The sequence below is a fragment of the Malaclemys terrapin genome, chromosome 21 (assembly GCF_027887155.1).
Source record: "Malaclemys terrapin pileata isolate rMalTer1 chromosome 21, rMalTer1.hap1, whole genome shotgun sequence".
In the NCBI taxonomy this organism is placed as follows: domain Eukaryota; kingdom Metazoa; phylum Chordata; order Testudines; family Emydidae; genus Malaclemys; species Malaclemys terrapin.
The window spans coordinates 8,667,319-8,685,669 of NC_071525.1; the positions used below are offsets into that span (position 1 = coordinate 8,667,319).

The window sequence follows — 18,351 nt, forward strand, 5'->3', positions numbered from 1 at the left end:
ATTCCTACATGAAGCCCAATGACCTGAGCTGAGCTGGAGTACCTACTCAAGAAAGACATCCCAGTCTTGATTGAAGGACTCTGAGACTTTACTCCATGCTTGTGATTCCGTTCTGTTGGTCAGTTTCTCTCGCCGATAACAATTTGCGCCCTCTCTCTCGTCTGAGCCTTGCCAACTTCCACTTCCCACCACTGGCTCTTGGTAAGCCTTTGCTAGATTTAGAGCACCAAGGTATCAGATTGATGCATAACTTTTCCATAGGCAGATAATCCTGTTTGCTTCAATGGGTTTACTCCTGTGAGTAAAGTTACACAACTGATTAAGTGTTGCAGGATCTGGGCATAGTGAGGAAGGCTCTCGGGGGTTTATTTCCTTTACCACAAAGGTCCCTATGTACCACAAAGCTGAGAAGGGAATATGTTTAAGATCAGCAAGCCGGGGATGTTACTTGGAAGGCTGGATTTGGATTCAGTTCAGTTTAAGGCAGCTCAGGATACCGGGGCCTCCTGCTCTAAGTTAGGGGACCTGCACGCTAGAGGGGCTGCAGACTATGCAACGCAGCTTTCCATGGCAGAAGCCCTGTCTACACACAAGTTGCACTGGTGTAGTTAAAGCAGCACAGCACCCCCACCATGACCCTGGGTACAGTTATATCTCCATACAAAAGGGTGCTTCATACAAATACAGCTATTCCCACACAGGAAGGGGATGCACTAAACCAGTATAAGGCTCCTCTATCCCAGTATAATCAAGTCCAGACAAGGGGCTGTCCTGGTATATCAGTAAAAAGAGAAGCGTTCCCCTAACTGACACTTGTATCAGTACAAAAGGTCTCTCTAAACCAGGCCTAAGAGATGCAAGGAATTCACTTGGACCCAACTAATCTGGTTTAAGTGAAGCCCTCTCCCCTAACCTCATGGGTCTAAGGGGGCAGCTATCCCTGGAGGCGGGTCACCCCATCACTGCAGGGATTCTTGCACCCTGCTCTGAAGCAGCTGGTTCCAGCCTGGAGTCAGGATACTGGGCAAGGTGCACCCCTGCCAATTCCTATGCGCCTCTAAAAAAAACCATTAGCATGTTCTATAGTTACTTTAGAAGGGAGATGGAAAAAAATTTAACGTTTTTATTAACTATTACATCAAGGAAAAAAAAATTCCTACCCTCGCCCTGTGATCGCTCCGCAGCTACCTGGAGAACCGTGATTAAGTAAACTGAAGTTATTAGGTTACATGGACCGGAACATGCAGGGCTGAGATTATCCCAATCGCTTGTCAGTGGCAGGGAGGCCGGTACCCCAGTGCCATCACTTCTTCTCCTCTTCCTTTTTGTCCTTGTTCTCCTTGGAGGCCTGCGAGGCCAAGGAACCCATAGCGTTGCGGATGGCCTCGTTGTTGGGGTCGACGCCAGGCAGGTTTTCAAGCACGCTCTGTAGGAACTCCGGATCCTGCATCACGTCGTAATCATCTTCCTCCTGCACATCCATGAAGAGAGAGTCACTCCCCACTCCCCATCGAGGAAGATATGCTGGGATCTAACAGGCTGGTACTGCTTACTTGAAACACTGCACCCTGTTAGCAGGTGCTGAGCATGCTAGGGAAGGTTTACGTGGATTCCAGGAACTCATTGAGCCTGGCAGCTCTTGATAAGGGAGATGGAAGTGGCTCTGTGGGGAAAGGGGGACCTAGGGTGCGAGCTGAGCAGTCCTCAGGGAGGAATCCCAGCAGCAGCCAATCCTACTGACAAGGCTTGAACTGACCTGTTATGTTAACCAAGTCTAAGGAGAGGGGGAGTTTGGACTCTACACAGAGTGGATGTGAAAGACTGGGAAAGGGGTGGCTGGGGAGACCATCACCTTGGTAGGTTCTGATGTGTCCATGGCTGCAGTGCTATCAACTTCTCCTGATTCAGCTTGGGCGAACTCTGAAGAGAGGAAAGAAATGTCTTGGCTACTGAGTATTCACTACCATCTTTACTGCAATAGTATTTATGCTGGGTTATCAGCAGGGTGTGTGTATGTAAAGATGCTGAAGGCGACTTGCCTGTGGCAGTTAGTGGGCCAGGAGTGTCACAAACCAGACATTCACAATTGCAGGCCTTCCGGTCAGGAGTCTGTCAGCGCTTGATCCCATCCTTGCCTTACCCAGCTGTGCCTATGCATAGCCGCATATGGCAGATCATTCCCTCCCCACTGATCTGCTGCTCCCTGCTACAGACACCACATCAATCAAGAGGTGCCTGGGATAATACTGATGGATACAGCAGGAAGCCTCAAGGCAGAATAGTGAGAGTTGAGAAAGATGATTCAGGCTTGAAGGCCTGACGTGAAGGTTCTGACACCCCTTGCCCCCAGACAGGTAGGATATTCACGGAATTCAGACCGACTCAGACAAGCACTCACTCATTTTGTGCATCTCAATTTTTGGGTGCCCAACCTCTGTCAGACGTTCACAGGTGTCGAGACCCAGCTGCTGTCTCTGAAATCACTGGGACAGCTCAGTCAGCACAGGATTTGGGTTCGGGGATTAGACAGCTGTGCTAAATTCTAGCCACTCACCTGGCCCTTGCAGAGACATCTGCATGGCATAAGCAATTTGCTCCTCTTCTGTCATGCTGCTAAGGTCGGGCAGGCCAGCTCTACCAAACTCCTGCTGGGTGATCGTCATCTTCAATAAGGCATCGTCCGAATCTAGCACAGGGATAAACACAGTACACGTTCCTAGAGCAATTCCCCAACATATTCTGTATTCAGAGAAGAATTCCTCCCCATCACTGAAGGGCAGCCACTTCTTGGGGGGGATGAGACAGCTGCACAAAGCGCACAGCAACAATGCACAAAAGTTCAGGACAGGAAAAAATACTGCATCCAACAGTAAGTGCAGGGGCAGTTTTAGGGAAGGCAGACTGTAGATACCCAAGTAGGGAATGGGCTGAGATACTGGGGCTAACAGTATTCTTGTGGAAAGTGCCATGGGATCTCTAGCCAGTACAAGTGATCAGGGCCTCCTTTTACATCTCAGGTGAAGGGGAACACCACACGGGGGGATATAAAGAACTACCATGTTGAAAGGAAGTGTACCTCTCCCTAATGAATCCCCTGCAGCGCATAGGTGTCCCTGCTTAGCACTGGAGGCTAGACACGACCTCAGTACAAAATGATCTGGCTGCATCAGCAGACTCCCTCTCCCCTCTGCATCGAACTCACCCCGGCCCCTCCAACTGAAGAGGGATTAGATCCCCGGCCTGGTTTCTTACCATCCCCACCAGTGGCTGTAATTCCTGCCTCAGCAGCGGAAGCAGCTGCAGCTCTCCTGGCCTCTTCCTCCTGCCGCTGCCTCTGCTCCTCCATGGACACACGCAGCGCCTGTGGAGCAGAAAATGGGGTAAACTCAAAGCAACAGCACGTTCACAAAGAGTTTGGCTCCTTCAAAGCAATTCTTGGTTCCATCATCTCTTACCAGAGCCAGTTCTGGGTCCGCGCTGGGATCCACTCCAAACTCAAAGTCGCTAGCGCCAAGGCCAAGCATGGCACCGCCCTCCCCAGCCAAAATGGGGGAACTAATGAGGGCATCGGCAAGGCTAGGGCCAGGGGGCACAGTCACCAGGTGGGAACCAGTCCCATCCTTGCCGTTTAAGGTGTTAATGAAGGCAGTCAGCTTGTCTGTGTTGGCTTCCTAGGGGAGGGGAACAGAGAGAGAGAGAGAGAGAGAGAGAGGTTAGAACCCAGGCTGACTTCTTCCCGTTGGCTTGGCTCAAAGGAGATGATGCTGGGCTGCCCTATGAGCTGTAATAACCCTGAAGTCCTCTTACCAACTGGTGTTCAGGAAGGGAACTCGTTCTATAAATACAGAAGTACAGAGAACGGTGATCAGTATGCACCAGGGGTATGGAGACACGCCACGTTTCAGAACTGGAAGAAGCCATCTGTATAATGGGCCACCTCCAATGGGCAACTGATTAAAATTCCTCCCAGGAAGTCTCCGTGCAGAGTGAGGACAGTCGGCCCGGAACATTGTTCTATTCAATTCATCCTGAGTTTGCTCGTGTTTTAGAGTCCTGCTCAAAGGAAGTGCCAGCAGTTTCCTTTCATAGTGGTGTGATCTCACCGGAGGATCACGAACCTTATGGGTGTTATCTGCAGTCTGCCTGAGGATGTACCAGCAACACTAGAGATGAGATTGTACCCAACAGTCAGAACAAAATTGGTCCTATTTCTCCTCTAACATGGACACCCTGTGTCTTGAATACAGCATTAATTTTCATACTTTTGCCCTCCACCAGAATCAATGTTACACTGAGGTTTTGCTGTATCTACCCAGATAGAGCAGTTCAATGTGATACGGCATCAGGCCACTCTGCTTTGCATCTTGATCAGCAGCTATGCTGGGAATGGTTGTGGTAGATTTCTGGGATTCAGCTGTCTCAGTTTAGGGAATAAACCATCATTCTCCGCTGAGTACGGGTTGGCCCGTAGCAAAGAAGGTTGGCTGGGGTATCATCCTGGCATCACTGATGCCACCCACACTCTAACGATCAGGGAAGAACAGTCACAGAACTTAGGCAGGCTCCGTGAAGGTTGCTCCCTTCAAGCAAGTATGTCCCTGGAAGTGGAGTAGGGATTATTGGGGAACAGAAGGGAAAACCCAAGGAAGTCTGAAGCCAACACTGACTAATGTAGCCTGCGACTCACGGAGGTGTGTTCCGGAGCATTAACAGTATATTTCATAAAGAAGTGTATTTTATATTTTCATATGCATCCGAAGAAGTGGGCTGTAGTCCACGAAAGCTTATGCTCTAATAAACTTGTTAGTCTCTAAGGTGCCACAAGTACTCCTGTTCTTTTTGCGGATACAGACTAACACGGCTGCTACTCTGAAACCTGTCAGTATATTTCATGAACAGTAATTAAAGTCTTTGATGCATGGTTGCAAGGGAATATGGTAACTGCACACTGCCTTAGAGGTTTCATCCTAAGGATGGGTTGGGGTTTTAAATACAAAGGGTAAAGTATGTTTTACATACAAAGGTTTGTGCCACAAACTGATGGAGGAAACTCAGAATTAAAGCTGGCTTTCTATTTTAACCCCAACACTGTGAAAAGGCAGGTGACTAAAGCATGCAGAAACGAAGTTAAAAAAATATTAAAAGAAAGGATGTCCTTCAATACCTTTGTTTATGGAAACAAAGAATTTTAAAAATCCAATTTGTTTTCTTTTCGCCCTTCACTGATGGTGAGTCTAGACCAGTCAATTTCACTTTTAGTTAGAGTCTGTTTCACTGAAGCACTAGCAGAAGTGTGAAATGTTTGGGTAGGAAACACAGCAGGGGCATATTTGAGAAGAGAGTCTCCTTTGGCATCTGCAAAACATTAATGGAAGGATTTCTGTTGTCTGAATAGCTCAGCCTTAAAATCCCTGCTGAAGAGATTAAGATAGGGGGAATTGTGATAGTATTCTTCACTGATGTTCCCAGACAGATAGGAGCCAAGTGTTTGATAATGAGATGTAAACCCTGGCTGGAGTTTGTATTTCAAAGACTCTTGGGAGATCAGTTTAAAAGTCTCACCTCTTCTCCAAAGTTGATAATGTCAACATTTACTTTCTCCTTTTTAAGGCGCTTTGCCAGTTTCACCAGCTGCAATAAAGAGAAAGGAGTGTTAGCCCTTCATCAGTTGTCTTCAGCTCCTACATCTCCTCCACATAACAGAAAGCAGACAAAAGTGCGTGGGATTTGTTCATCAGGACACAAAGCCAGATATAAAAGCATCTAATTTACAGGTGCCACAGTCTATACAAGCTTCCGAGTAAGAGATTATTTCTGGACAGTAAAATGTTTGAGAGGTTTCATCTCCATTATACTCCTATGAAAACTAAATAGGCAGAACTTAAAATCAATCCTTAAAGCCAGCAAGCTTCTTTTAAAGAGACACTCTGACAATCTGAATTACATTACGTCACTTTTTTAATTGTATGTACTTTGATTTAATTAAAAAGGCACCTATCTAAAATTCTGAATGTTTTGTTATAAAAAAAACACCCAGACAAATACAATTAAGAGTTCAGAAGTGATAATCAAGCTAGCCCAGTACAGACAGTTTGATAAGAAGTGTGAGAATACTTACAAGGGGAGATAAATTCTATCTCCCCTTGTAAGCATTCTCACACTTCTGTACTGGGCTAGCTTGATTATCACTTCAAAAGTTTTTCTCTCTTACTTAATTGGCCTCTCAGAGTTGGTAAGACAACTCCCACCTGTTCATGCTCCCTGTATGTGTGTATATATATCTCCTCAATATATGTTTCACTCTATATGCATCCGAAGAAGTGGGCTGTAGTCCACGAAAGCTTATGCTCTAATAAATTTGTTGGTCTCTAAGGTGCCACAAGTACTCCTGTTCTTTTTGCGGATACAGACTAACACGGCTGCTACTCTGAAACCTGTTACTCTAAGACACTATGCATTCTCTAAGAGAGAGCCGAGTTAGTTTATTTGTATTGTTCCTTCTTTTCCATTTTCACACCCACCCACCCCCTTTCAATAGCTCACATTCTAGTAGCAGGGTTTATCAGCTAAACAGTTGTCTCATTGGGACATAAGCTTTGAGCCTTACAGTTCTTGATACAGATTCAAAAGACTGCTGTAATATCAATGCTCATTAAGATTTCTTAGAACTGTGTTTTCTGGATATAAAGACTGACCAACATAGTCAGTTCAGAAAAACATTGAACAGTTCCAGTTTCAAGAAAGCAGAAATTATTAGGTACTTGATATCAGGGTGATGAGAGCAGTATAAACACCTAGGTAAAGAAATTGCTGTGAAAACTAAGGGCACATTTACATTTAAAAGGCTGCACTGGCTCTCCCATCAACACAGTGCTGTCTATACGAGGGTTAGGTTGATAGAACTAGAACTATGTTGCTCAGGGGTGTAGATTTTTCACACCGAGTGAGAATGACATAGTTATACAAGATAGGTCTGTAGTGTAAACCAGACCTGAGGGCTCACCATCACGGATTAAACATACCCATGAACGTACATCTATAACTGGTCATGCATTACTCACATCTTTCTCGTTATCTTCCACAGGGCTCCCAACAAAGGCAATGATGCGCATCTTGTGATTTTTGCCTTGACGATGTTTCAAAGCCAGCTGGAAAATAAGAGTTGTCATCCAAGGTGAACATAAGAATGGCCATACTGGGTAAAACCAATGGTCCATCTAGCCCAGCATCCAGTTTTCTGACAGTGGCCAGTGCCAGCTGCTTCAGAGGGAATGAACAGAACAGGGCCATTATTGAGTGATCCATCCCAACGTCCAGTCTCAGCATCTGGCAGGCAGAGGTTAGGGATACCCAGAGCATGGGGTTGCTAATAGCCATTGAGGGACCTATGCTCCATGAATGTATCTAATTCTTTTTTGAGCCCACTTATACTTTTGGCCTTAACAACATCCCCAGGCAACGAATTCCACACGTTGACTGTGCCTTGTGTGAAGAAGTACTTCCCTTGGTTTGTTTTAAACCTTCTGCTTATTAATTTCCCTGGGTGACCCCTGGTTCTTGTGTTACGTAAAGGGGTAAATAACACTTCCCTATTCACTTCCTCCACACCGTTCATGATTTTATAGACCTCGATCATATTTGCCCCACAGTCATCTCTTTTCCAAGCTGAACAGTTCCAGTCTTTTTAATCCTCAAAAGAAAGCTGATGGTGACTGATGTATCAAGAAAATGTAAATGCCCAGGAGGGAGAGGAGTTGCATGGGATGGAAAAAATGGGCTATTACACACACACACATACACCTTGGAGTAAGGGGCTGAACCTGAGCTAGGTATCAGGAGGCACTTTTATGAAGCAAGATTCATTAGACTGAGGAGTATTTTCAAGATGATATAAGCCATATTGTAATAAGCTGCTTTTAAGCATCTGCTGCTTCCACAAGATGCTTTAAAAGGAACTGGCCCTAATAATGCCACTTCTCTATCAAAGGATCCCAGCACAACAAACATTCGTTTAGTTGCATTGGCGAGGCAGGTATTACGATCCCTATTTCGCACCCAAGGACACTGAGGCAAAAGAGACCCATTAAGTGACTTACTCAATGTCTACATGGCAATTCCACACCCACGGCTAGCCCGTGCCAGGTGACTCAGGCTCGTGGGGCTCCGGCTGTGGGACTGTTTCACTGCTATGTTGACGTCTGGGGTCAGGGAGGGTCCCAGAGCTGGGCCTGAGCCCAGAAGTCTACACAGCAATGAAACAGCCCTGCAGCCCTAGCCAACTGGCATGGGCCAATGGTGGGTTTTTCTTTGCTGTGTAGACATAAGTAAATCTGTGGCAGAGCTGGCAATAGACCAGGTCGGCCTCCAAGTCCTTTGCCTTAACTACAAGACCATCCTTCCCCCTCTAAATATATATGAGTAATAGCTTTCCAGATGTACACAGCAGATCATGAGATGAGAAGCACATAGAGCGAAAGCAAGGGAGTGACTAAACCTTGAGACCTATTCCAGATGTTTAAGGGTAACAAAGGCACCTCTCCTTTGTGGGTGTGTATTGCCGGAATTTGGCCCCCATAAGTTGGCTGCACATACATGATATATATTGCAACTGTAACCCAGCAATTTGGTAGCAAATCAAAAGCTATTTCCACAGACTCAGATTCTCTCTAGTTTATAGTTCTCTTTCTTCCCCTTCACCAAACAGCCTCATTGATTTCCCCACACTCAATTTCTCAATAGAATTATTCACATGGTAGCAGACTGGATTACATTAAATCCCATGACCTGGCTCAATTCCAACTTGGGAAGTTACAGGCCACTTGCCTAAATTCACCTCGCACTTTCAAATGAAGGTATTTAGTATCCTAAACTATGATGAGACGTTATTACAATACCAAGCCCGTATCTAGCACTTTTCATCCATAGATCTCAAAGCACTTTACAAAGGAGGTCAGTATCGCTATCCCTATTTTACAGATGGGGAAACTGAGGCACAGAGGGGGCATGAATTACTCAAAGTCACCCAGCAGGCCAATGGCAGAACCAGAAATAGAAGCTAGGTCCCCTGATTCACAGTCCAGTGCTCTATCTAGGAGGCCACACTAGCAGTTAGCAGAATGCTTCAGGATGAGCGGGGTTATAGAAATGCAAGATGACGACTCATTTAAGAAAAGTCATGAACAAGGTGTCACTTACATGAGCAACTCGGATTCCTGTACAGAAGGTAATTTTCCCTTTGGGTTGCACCGAGTGTAATTTGGAAAGGATCCGTCCCGTGTCTGGGGTAAGTGTGGTCAACACTTCACAGTTACTAGAACAATATAAATGGTTGCGTTGTTATACAAAGTCCTTTCAAACCATTAATCAACCCTCCCAATACCCCTTGTAAGGTAGTATCTTTTACAGTAGATACGCTGGAGGGTAGGGATAGGATACAGAGGGACCTAGATAAATTAGAGGATTGGGCCAAAAGAAACCTGATGAGGTTCAACAAGGACAAGTGCAGAGTCCTGCACTTAGGACGGAAGAATCCCATTCACTGCTACAGACTAGGGACCGAGTGGCTGGGTAGCAGTTCTGCAGAAAAGGACCTAGGGGTTACAGTGGACAAGAAGCTGGATATGAGTCAACAGTGTGCCCTTGTTGCCAAGAAGGCTAACGACATTTTGGGCTGTATAAGTAGGGGCATTGCCAGCAGATCGAGGGACGTGATTGTTCCCCTCTATTTGACGTTGGTGAGGCCTCACCTGGAGTACTGTTTCCAGTTTTGGGCCCCATACTACAAGAAGGAGGTGGAAAAATTGGAAAGAGTCCAGCAGAGGGCAACAAAAATGATTAGGGGGCTGGAGCACATGAGTTATGAGGAGAGGCTGAGGGAACTGGGATTGTTTAGTCTGCAGAAGAGAAGAATATGGGGGGATTTGATAGCTGCTTTCAACTACTTGAAAGGGGATTCCAAAGAGGATGGTTCTAGACTGTTCTCAGTGGTATCAGATTACAGAACAAGGAGTAATGGTCTCAAGTTGCAGTGGGGGAGGTTTAGGTTGGATATTAGGAAAATCTTTTTCACTTTTTTCACTAGGAGGGTGGTGAAGCACTGGAATGGGTTACCTAGGGATGTGGTGGAATCTCCTTCCTTAGAGATTTTTAAGGCCCGGCTTGACAAAGTCCTGGCTGGGATGATTTAGTTGGGATTAGGTCCTGCTTTGAGCAGGAGGTTGGACTAGATGACCTCCTGAGGTCCCTTCCAACCCTGATATTCTATGATTCTACAGGTGGGGAAATTGAAGCACAGGGTCTCCCACAGTCACATGGAGAAAACAGCAGAAGCCAGTTATTCCTAGATCTGTGCTCAATACACTAGATCAGTGTTTCTCAGCCTTTTCAGGTTGGCAACCCCAAAAATGTTTGTAACTCCCTTACATTTACTATAAAAGAGTCAGAACTGCATCATTGATAAGCCTATGAAAGTTGTGTTTTTTGAGAGGCTGACAGAATACTTAACCTTGCAGGATCAAAGTGTGCAGGGAGCGGGATCTCTGTTGTAGATTGTATTATAATCCCCTCCCTTATTCCCCGCACTGCCTTTCATGACCCCCTACCCACATGGGGGTTGCAACTCACTGGCTGGGAAATACTACACACTAGACCACACCCATCACCTGGGTGGGAGAGCAGGAGACATTTTGATTTCTAGGAGGGGGAACTCTACAGACGTACTTAGCTAAGGTAATGAGCCCCACGTTGTTCTCTGGGTTGCTACGGGTTTTCGAGTGGCACACAATGTTGACAGCATCTTGCTGGGCTTGCAGGCGAGTAGGTAAAAAGTCCCCATTTCTCATGTACTCACTGTTGTCAACACTGAAATACAGAATCAGATAAGGTCAGAACTAAAAAACAGGCTCGTCTGTTTTTACCCTAAGCTGGTTCATGAAAATGAAGCCTCAGGATCCTAGATCTGTGGTCAGACAGCTAACAGCATACATGTCTCCTCGTCCTTGTCACTTCTTAAGGCAGAGAGAGAGAGAATCTTGAAATTCAGACGCAAGAACCAAATCCATTTTAAAGCCCTGGTTATAGTAGAACAATGCAGAGGCCTGCCCTTTGGGCCCATAGGACAGACTCAGAGCCCAGTCCATGAGTCCTAAAACTGGGCATGCAGCACCCCCTCCCTGTAACTTCAAGCTGAAGCGCACTCAATATCAGCTGCATGTTGTAAGATTTGCAGGTGAACACAAAGAACAAGCAATTTCTCTTCACCCATCAGCAGTATTAGCCATGGCTGGAGACAGGATAAAGAATAGCTGGACCAACCTGATGGGGCAATACCCGTGTTCCTATCAATATATATATACAAGCATTTCTTAGGGTTATGAGCATTTATTTGACATTTTAAGAAGTAGCCTACAGCTTTTTGATATTATAGGCAACTTAGCACCGCTATAGTTGTAGCTTCTAAAGTGCTTTGGCAAAGGTGAACAACTATCCATGCCCTCATTTTACAGAGAGGGAAACTGAGGCACAGGCAGGAGAGACTTCCCCAAGGTCACACAGAGTCAATGAGAGCTGGGACTAGAACGGTCGTCTGGTGTATCTCAACCCCAGGCGCTAGTGAAACATTCGATGCAGGTCAGGCTCCTGGCAAGCTGTCACCAGGGCTGTGTCCCACAGTTCAAGCACCCCCCGTTATACAGATTTGACTGTTTGGGATACCGTGATATCTCGGGGTTAAAAGAGGAGACTGGGAAGCAGGGCTTCTGAGTTCTATTCTGGACACTGCCACTAACTCACTGGGCGAGCTATTGGTGAGTCACCCCTCTGCGCTTCAATTCCCTCCCCCTGTGTAAAATGGGGCTAATTCTCACTTGCTCTTTGCAAAGTGCATTAACCTCCTTGGGTGAAAGGTGCTAAACATGTGCCTAGTATTATCAAGCAGGAAATTACCAGCTTTGTGGTTTCACTTCTGTTCCCAAAACAGACAGATTAACATCCCAGCTCCCCCTCAGTTAACAGGAGCAGTCATGACCTGTTAGCTACTGACAGTGTAAATCAGATTTACTCTCCACCCATTAGCAGGCTGACCCATTCCATGCAAGCTAGCACATCTACAACACTGATGGCTTGCTACGATAGTGCCTTCATTAATATTAGGATTGGCTGAACAAAGAGGCTCTACGCCAGTGGTCTCCAACCTCTTTACGCACAAGATCACTTTTTGAATTTAAATACAACCCAGGATCTACCTAGCCCCTTCCCCAACCTCCCCCCCCGCCCATTCCATCCCCCCTCCCTCCATCGCTCATTCTCACCCACCCTCACTCACTTTCACCGGACTGGGGCAGGTGGTTGGGGCTGAGGGGTTTGGAGTGTGGGAAGGGGTTCCGGGCTGAGCCTGGAGCAGGGGTGCAGGAGGGGTTGAGGGGTGCAAGCTCTGTGAGGGAGTTTGGGTGCAGGAGGGGGGTCTGGGCAGAGTGTTGGGGTTCAGGAAGGGGTATGGTGTGCAGGCTCCAGGAGGGGGCTCAGAGCTGGGGTGTGGGCTCCTACCAGTGGCGCTTACCTCAGATGGCTCCTGGTCTGTGACACAGCAGGGCTAAGGCAGGCTCCCTGCCTGCTCCAGCCCCACACCGTTCCTGGAAGCTGCCATCCCTACAGCCCTGGCGGAGCGGGAGGCACGTGACTCCACACGCTGCACCCAGGCACTGCCGCCGCAGCTCCCATTGGCCACAGTTCCCTGTTCCCAGCCAAAGGGAGCTGCAGGTAGGAGCAGTGTGCGGAGACCCCCTGATCCCGCCCCTCTTCCAGGACTCAGCAGCGTGGGATCAGGGCAGGCAGGGAGCCTGCCTTAGCCCCGCTGCACCGCCAGACTTTTAGCAGCCGGACGACTGTCAGAGGCTCCAGGATCTACCAGTTGGTGACCACTGCTCTACACTCAACTTGATGGCATGTCTGTCAATAACATGATAACTTTGGAATGCCAGAGCCGATCCATTCTAAAAATGTCAGCGAATGTTCAGTCTAGGCATTAATGGGCAGAACCCTATGGATTTTGGTGAAAAACAAAACTGGGAAGGGGGCATCCCAGAGATCTAGTTAGCAGAGTTACCAGATTCAACCAGTCTGTAGATCAAAGAACTAGTTGAGGAGGCCACTGATGCCTTCCATGCCACCCACATCTCAGCTCTTCCCTTCTTCCCAGTTTAAAATGCTGAGCCCTGCATGACATAACCCGCAGACAGAAGAAATAATGGAGGGCACATAGAGCCCCAGCCATGGGGCAACGAGGGGTTGCAGAGAGTTCCTGAAATAAGGCACACAAACAGCTTGTGGGGCAAACGGAGGGAGGCAAGGAGCCCCTGGTGTGTGGAATGAGCTCAGCAGACAGAAGCAACTATGTAGTAGTTTTGTGTCTGAGCAATTTTAAACCTTTTCCATACAGAATGTCACGGCCCAGGATCCAGTTTTAATCCTTGCTCTCCTGGCTCTAGCACACAAAGCCACTTTCTCATGCCAGGAGGCATCAGTCTGTATTAAAATGCAAAACCCTGTCACACTGTGCGCTGCTGAACACAAATATTCTTTACTACAAAAAGCAGCCATTCATTGACATACAATGAATGGAAGTGGATGCGCGGCATATGGATTTCAAAGTGCTTTGCTAACATTAATTCTCGCAACAACTCTGAGAAGCAAGTTAATAATACTCTTAACAGATGTCATGACTCCTCAAGGTGACACAGTACCAGTGGCATGACGTGGGCCAGAAACCAGGATTCATGAATCCCAGTGCCCTGGTCTAACCCACTACACACACACCCATGGCCCAGCACTTCTTGCCCTGCACCTTATGGGGGAGGGATAGCTCAGTGGTTTGAGGACTGGGCTGCTAAACCCAGGGTTGTGAGTTCAATCCTTGAGGAGGCCATTTAGGGATCTGGGGCAAAAATTGGTCTGGGGATTGGTCCTGCTTTGAGCAGGGGGTTGGACTAAATGACCTCCTGAGGTCCTTTCCAACCCTGATATTCTATGATTGTCACCATGTGAACCTAGTGTAAGACTGAGGATAAATACACTGCCAGACTAGAATGGAAGCCTTCTGCACTGGTGAAAGTGACCATCCAATGTACAGGGCAACCATGGACCGAGCTCACGACATCTGGGATTTTATACTCCAATTTCAGAACTCGCTCCCCCAAAGTCATGACATCAACAGCTGCAAGAGAACAATAATTAACCTGACACTGTCTCTTATTTGAATCTGACATAGTTACTTAGCAAATCAAGCTACTGTGGATGTCTCTATTCAACTAACTGAAGAGCTATTTAGTTACCAGATACAACCCACAATGGAAGTTTTGTGCATCTTATGAATCTCTGCTATTTGGTAATTAGACTACAGCAACTAATGGGTCTGAGGTATTGTAGTAGCCAGGATCTTTATTGTGCACGGATCAATAAGGTATGTTTAGTGATTTTTTTAATGCATCTCTGAAGTATAAACTTATTTCCTATGCCTGGTTTTAGCTCTAGCTATCAGCTTGGTAATGTAGAATCCAAAACTGACACCACCATTTTACTTCACATCTGGTATTAAGCAACAGCGCAACACTAATACAGTCGGATTGCAGCTGCCCAGGATTTCATGCCAGCCCTGCATTAACCCACCTAAACACACCAGTCACTGAAAGTATGGGGAGGGAGGAAGGGTGGGTGAGCTGGGGGGCTAAAAGGTCATTTATATTCTCCAGCTCTTGCAGGGGATGTGAAAGGAGGTGGGGAAGGGAGAGAGGGAGGTCAGACACTGTATCCCCTGAACAGTCTCTATTGTCTGCTCTTGTAACAAGTTACTCTGGGCCACATCAAACCCTATGAGATAACATGTGGGGGGTGGACAGTGAGGAAGGTTGGGGGTTGAATCCACACTGGGCTAGAGGTGAGTTAACACAGAGAAGGCCCTGGCTATCTTTGTTGATGCAGTGTTAAGTGGATTCTAGTCCAGCTATATCAAATGCTCCCACTTCGCAGTCCCAACTGATCCTCCCAGAGTCCACCCCTCCCCATCCCCCAGTCTGCCCACCACACACTGCCCACTCTGCCCTGCAGCTTCTCCACAGCATCAAGCCCTCCCCCACCAATGTCAAATATTTGCCTTATCCCACCTGACCCTAATGTCACCACATCCCAGCACAGCCCACCTCTGAATTTCCTGTCCCAGACTATCACCCACTGTCCACTAGACTAAAGCTCTCCATAGCCAAGGAGAAGCTCCAGTCCAAACAACGGCCATCTCCATAGCCCACCCAGACAAGCCCAGCCTTATATCCAAGCTAACAACTCTCCCTGCCCTTACCTCAGCTCCAAACCACCTTCCAGCCTGGAAGGGACAGCTGGCCCAGCCCCTCACCAACCCAGAAAAGGACAGCGATTCCCACCACCTTGTGATCACACCCTGATCCCCTCACTCTATTACTGTGCCCCTCCTCACAGGGCAGTAATTGTGCCCTCCAGTGCAACCTAGAACTCAGTCACCCACTTCCCCCCACCACCTTGTACTGATGCTCCCCATTCATCTTCTCCTACCCCACCCCCAGACCAGAACTGGGATGGTCTCTGCCTCTTTCAAATCCCTGCTCCCAACCTGCCACTCATCTCCCGCTCCCAGAAATCTCCCCAGCTGGGTCCTGCTTCACTCACCCCCTGCATGACTTTAACCCAGCCCTGCTCCAGACCCCCTTTCCCGCACCAGCCCTCCCCAACTCCCTCAGCATCCCCCCCCCCACTGAAATCTCCCCAGCTTGGGGTTATTCCACACACATCCACCCCTGCCTGATCCTAATCCAGCCCCCCTACCTGCCCTCCCCTCTTCCTAGTCCTCCCCAACCCCATCAAGTCAGCCCTGCTCCTCTTCCCCATCCCCTGAACCAGATTCCCATCCCTGATCCTGCCCCCACTTCCCCCACAGAGCCTCTCCAGCCTGACCCTGCTCCACATCCCTCACAACTCAACCCCAACCCTTTCCTTGACACCCCCCATCCCTGCTCCTCTTCCCCAACCCACCTGGGCCTCATCCTCCCCTCAGCCTGGCCCTTGCCCTGCCCCCGGAGTCCCCCAACCGGCCCCTGCTCCCCCTCAGAATAGCCCCACTCCCCCCCGCCTGACCCTGGTCCCCATCAGCCTGCCCCCACCCCGACAGCTTCACTCCCCCCCACCTGCTCCTGCTCCCCCCCAGCCTGCCCCCTTCCCCCCGCCTGACCCCACCCCGACAGCCCCCTCCCCCCGCCTGACCCTGCTCCCCCTCAGCCTACCCCCACCCCGACAGCTTCACTCCCCCCCACCTGCTCCTGCTCCCCCCCAGCCTGCCCCCACCCCGACAGCTTCACTCCCCCCCACCTGCTCCTGCTCCCTCTCAGCCTGCCCCCACCCCGACAGCTTCACTCCCCCCCACCTGCTCCTGCTCCCTCTCAGCCTGCCCCCAGCCCGACAGCCCCCCTCCCCCCCAGTCTGCCCCCAGCCCGACAGCCCCCCTCCCCCCCAGTCTGCCCCCACCCCGACAGCCCCCCTCCCCCCGCCTGCCCCCACCCCGACAGCCCCCCTCCCCCTCAGTCTGCCCCCACCCCGACAGCCCCCCTCCCCCTCAGTCTGCCCCCACCCCGACAGCCCCCCTCCCCCTCAGTCTGCCCCCACCCCGACAGCCCCCCTCCCCCTCAGTCTGCCCCCACCCCGACAGCCCCCCTCCCCCTCAGTCTGCCCCCACCCCGACAGCCCCCCTCCCCCTCAGTCTGCCCCCACCCCGACAGCCCCCCTCCCCCTCAGTCTGCCCCCACCCCGACAGCCCCCCTCCCCCCCCAGCCTGCCCCCAGCCCGACAGCCCCCCCGGCCGGGCCTAGAAGCGGCGCGGGAGCCGGGATGACTCAGGGAAACCCCGCGGGGGGCCGGTTCCCGCTTCCCGGGCCCTGGCCCGGCCCATCCTCGGCTCCTCCCCGGGGTCCCGGCCCGACCGCGTCCGTCTCGCCCCCCGCCCCAGCGTCCCGCGGCCCCGCCCCGGCCCCGCTCCTCACCAGACCATAGTGCTCTCCAGCACCATCTTGCCTCCCTCCGAGACACCGGCCGGGCTAGGCCCAGCCAACAAGCCACCCTCGCACTGGCTCAGCCTCCAGCCAATCACCGGCGCCCATCTTAAAAGGTCGGCCGCAAGGGCCGCTGGGAATTGTAGTTTCATCGCGTCTTCCCAAGGGACTACAGGAGGACAACTTCGTCCCCGGCTAGGGGCGGGAGGCCTCTCGTTGGAGCTGCTCCCTCCCCAGCCTTGCAAGAAAAATGGGCGCAGGCAAATCCTCTCACGCAGGGAGATTAGTTGCGTTTTATTCCCCCAGCAGGAAAAGTTACTTGGCCCAGATGAATGGGCTTTCGCCCTGGAGGAATGGCCAGGTTTTTGCAAACAAAATTGCTTTGGAAAATTACTGGCCCTGATGCAGAATTCACTTGCCAGCCCTTTATTGTCATAACAACGGGGGAAAAGAGAAATGAGTGAAATGCAAATAATGGGACTTGCGGCGCTGGGAGGGAGGGCACTTGTACGTTGTAGGTTTGAGCCCCGCTGAGTTGAGCTTTCAGGCATTATTTTGAGAAAGTTCTCTGGCCTGCGTTAGACAGGAGGTCAGACTAGATGGTCACAGTTGTCCCTTCTGGCAGTTTAAACCTGACGTTGCTGGAATGGACAAGCACTTTATTTCCAAGACAAGCTTTGTAGATGTGCCATTGCTACAACAATTCCTAGCGTGGCTGCCTGCCAACGAGTGAGCGATTTGGAATGCGTGTACCCACAAGTCAAGTACATGGAGGAGTGCAGCATCTGTTAATTGTTTGGGAGTAGTGCTTGGATTGGTTAAGGACATAAGAACGGCCATACTGGGTCAGACCAATGGTCCATCTAGCCCAGTATCCTGTCTTCCAACAGGGGCCAATGCCAGGTGCTTCAGAGAGAATGAACAGACCAGATAATTATTAAGTGATCCATCCCCTGTCACCCATTCACAGCTTCTGGCAAACAGAGGCTAGGGACACCATCCCTGCCCATCCTTGCTAATAGCCATTGATGGACATCTCCTCCATTAATTTTTCTAGTTCTTTTTGAACCCTGTTGTAGTCTTGGCCTTCACAACATCCTCTGGCAAGGAGTTCCACAATTCCCCTGCACATTTCTTTGATCAGTATCACATTTAGCTTCAATCCATCCCATCCCTGCCAGTTAAAATTACCCAGAGGATGGTAGCCTTGGATTACTAGGCTTGTGGTAACTGAAAGCTCCCACCTGTGCACCTATAGATCTTACAGTGTAAACAAAGATACCAGACT

General features: G+C 49.4%; 1 protein-coding gene across 1 annotated transcript; it reads right to left on the reverse strand.

Moving 5' to 3' along the window:
* Positions 1 to 1,109: 1,109 nt before the first annotated feature.
* PSMD4 (proteasome 26S subunit ubiquitin receptor, non-ATPase 4) lies at positions 1,110 to 17,132 on the reverse strand. Its single transcript, XM_054010567.1, has 10 exons — positions 17,055 to 17,132; positions 10,720 to 10,860; positions 9,196 to 9,310; positions 7,062 to 7,148; positions 5,563 to 5,631; positions 3,456 to 3,671; positions 3,253 to 3,361; positions 2,555 to 2,686; positions 1,853 to 1,920; positions 1,110 to 1,471 (listed from the first exon to the last, which is right to left on the reverse strand). Exons 1-10 carry the CDS (start codon positions 17,078 to 17,080, stop codon positions 1,304 to 1,306), a joined length of 1,131 nt encoding a protein of 376 aa, XP_053866542.1. The 5' UTR covers positions 17,081 to 17,132; the 3' UTR covers positions 1,110 to 1,303.
* Positions 17,133 to 18,351: the final 1,219 nt, after the last annotated feature.

Excerpts from the sequence above, each read along its gene's own strand:
- PSMD4 (XM_054010567.1), bottom strand. The coding sequence starts at position 17,080 with ATGGTGCTGGAGAGCACTATGGTCTG. Across the intron at positions 3,362-3,455 it reads CGGACCCAGAACTGGCTCTG|GCGCTGCGTGTGTCCATGGA; the intron begins GTAAGAGATGAT and ends TCTGCTCCACAG. Across the intron at positions 1,472-1,852 it reads ACACATCAGAACCTACCAAG|GAGGAAGATGATTACGACGT; the intron begins GTGATGGTCTCC and ends ATGGATGTGCAG.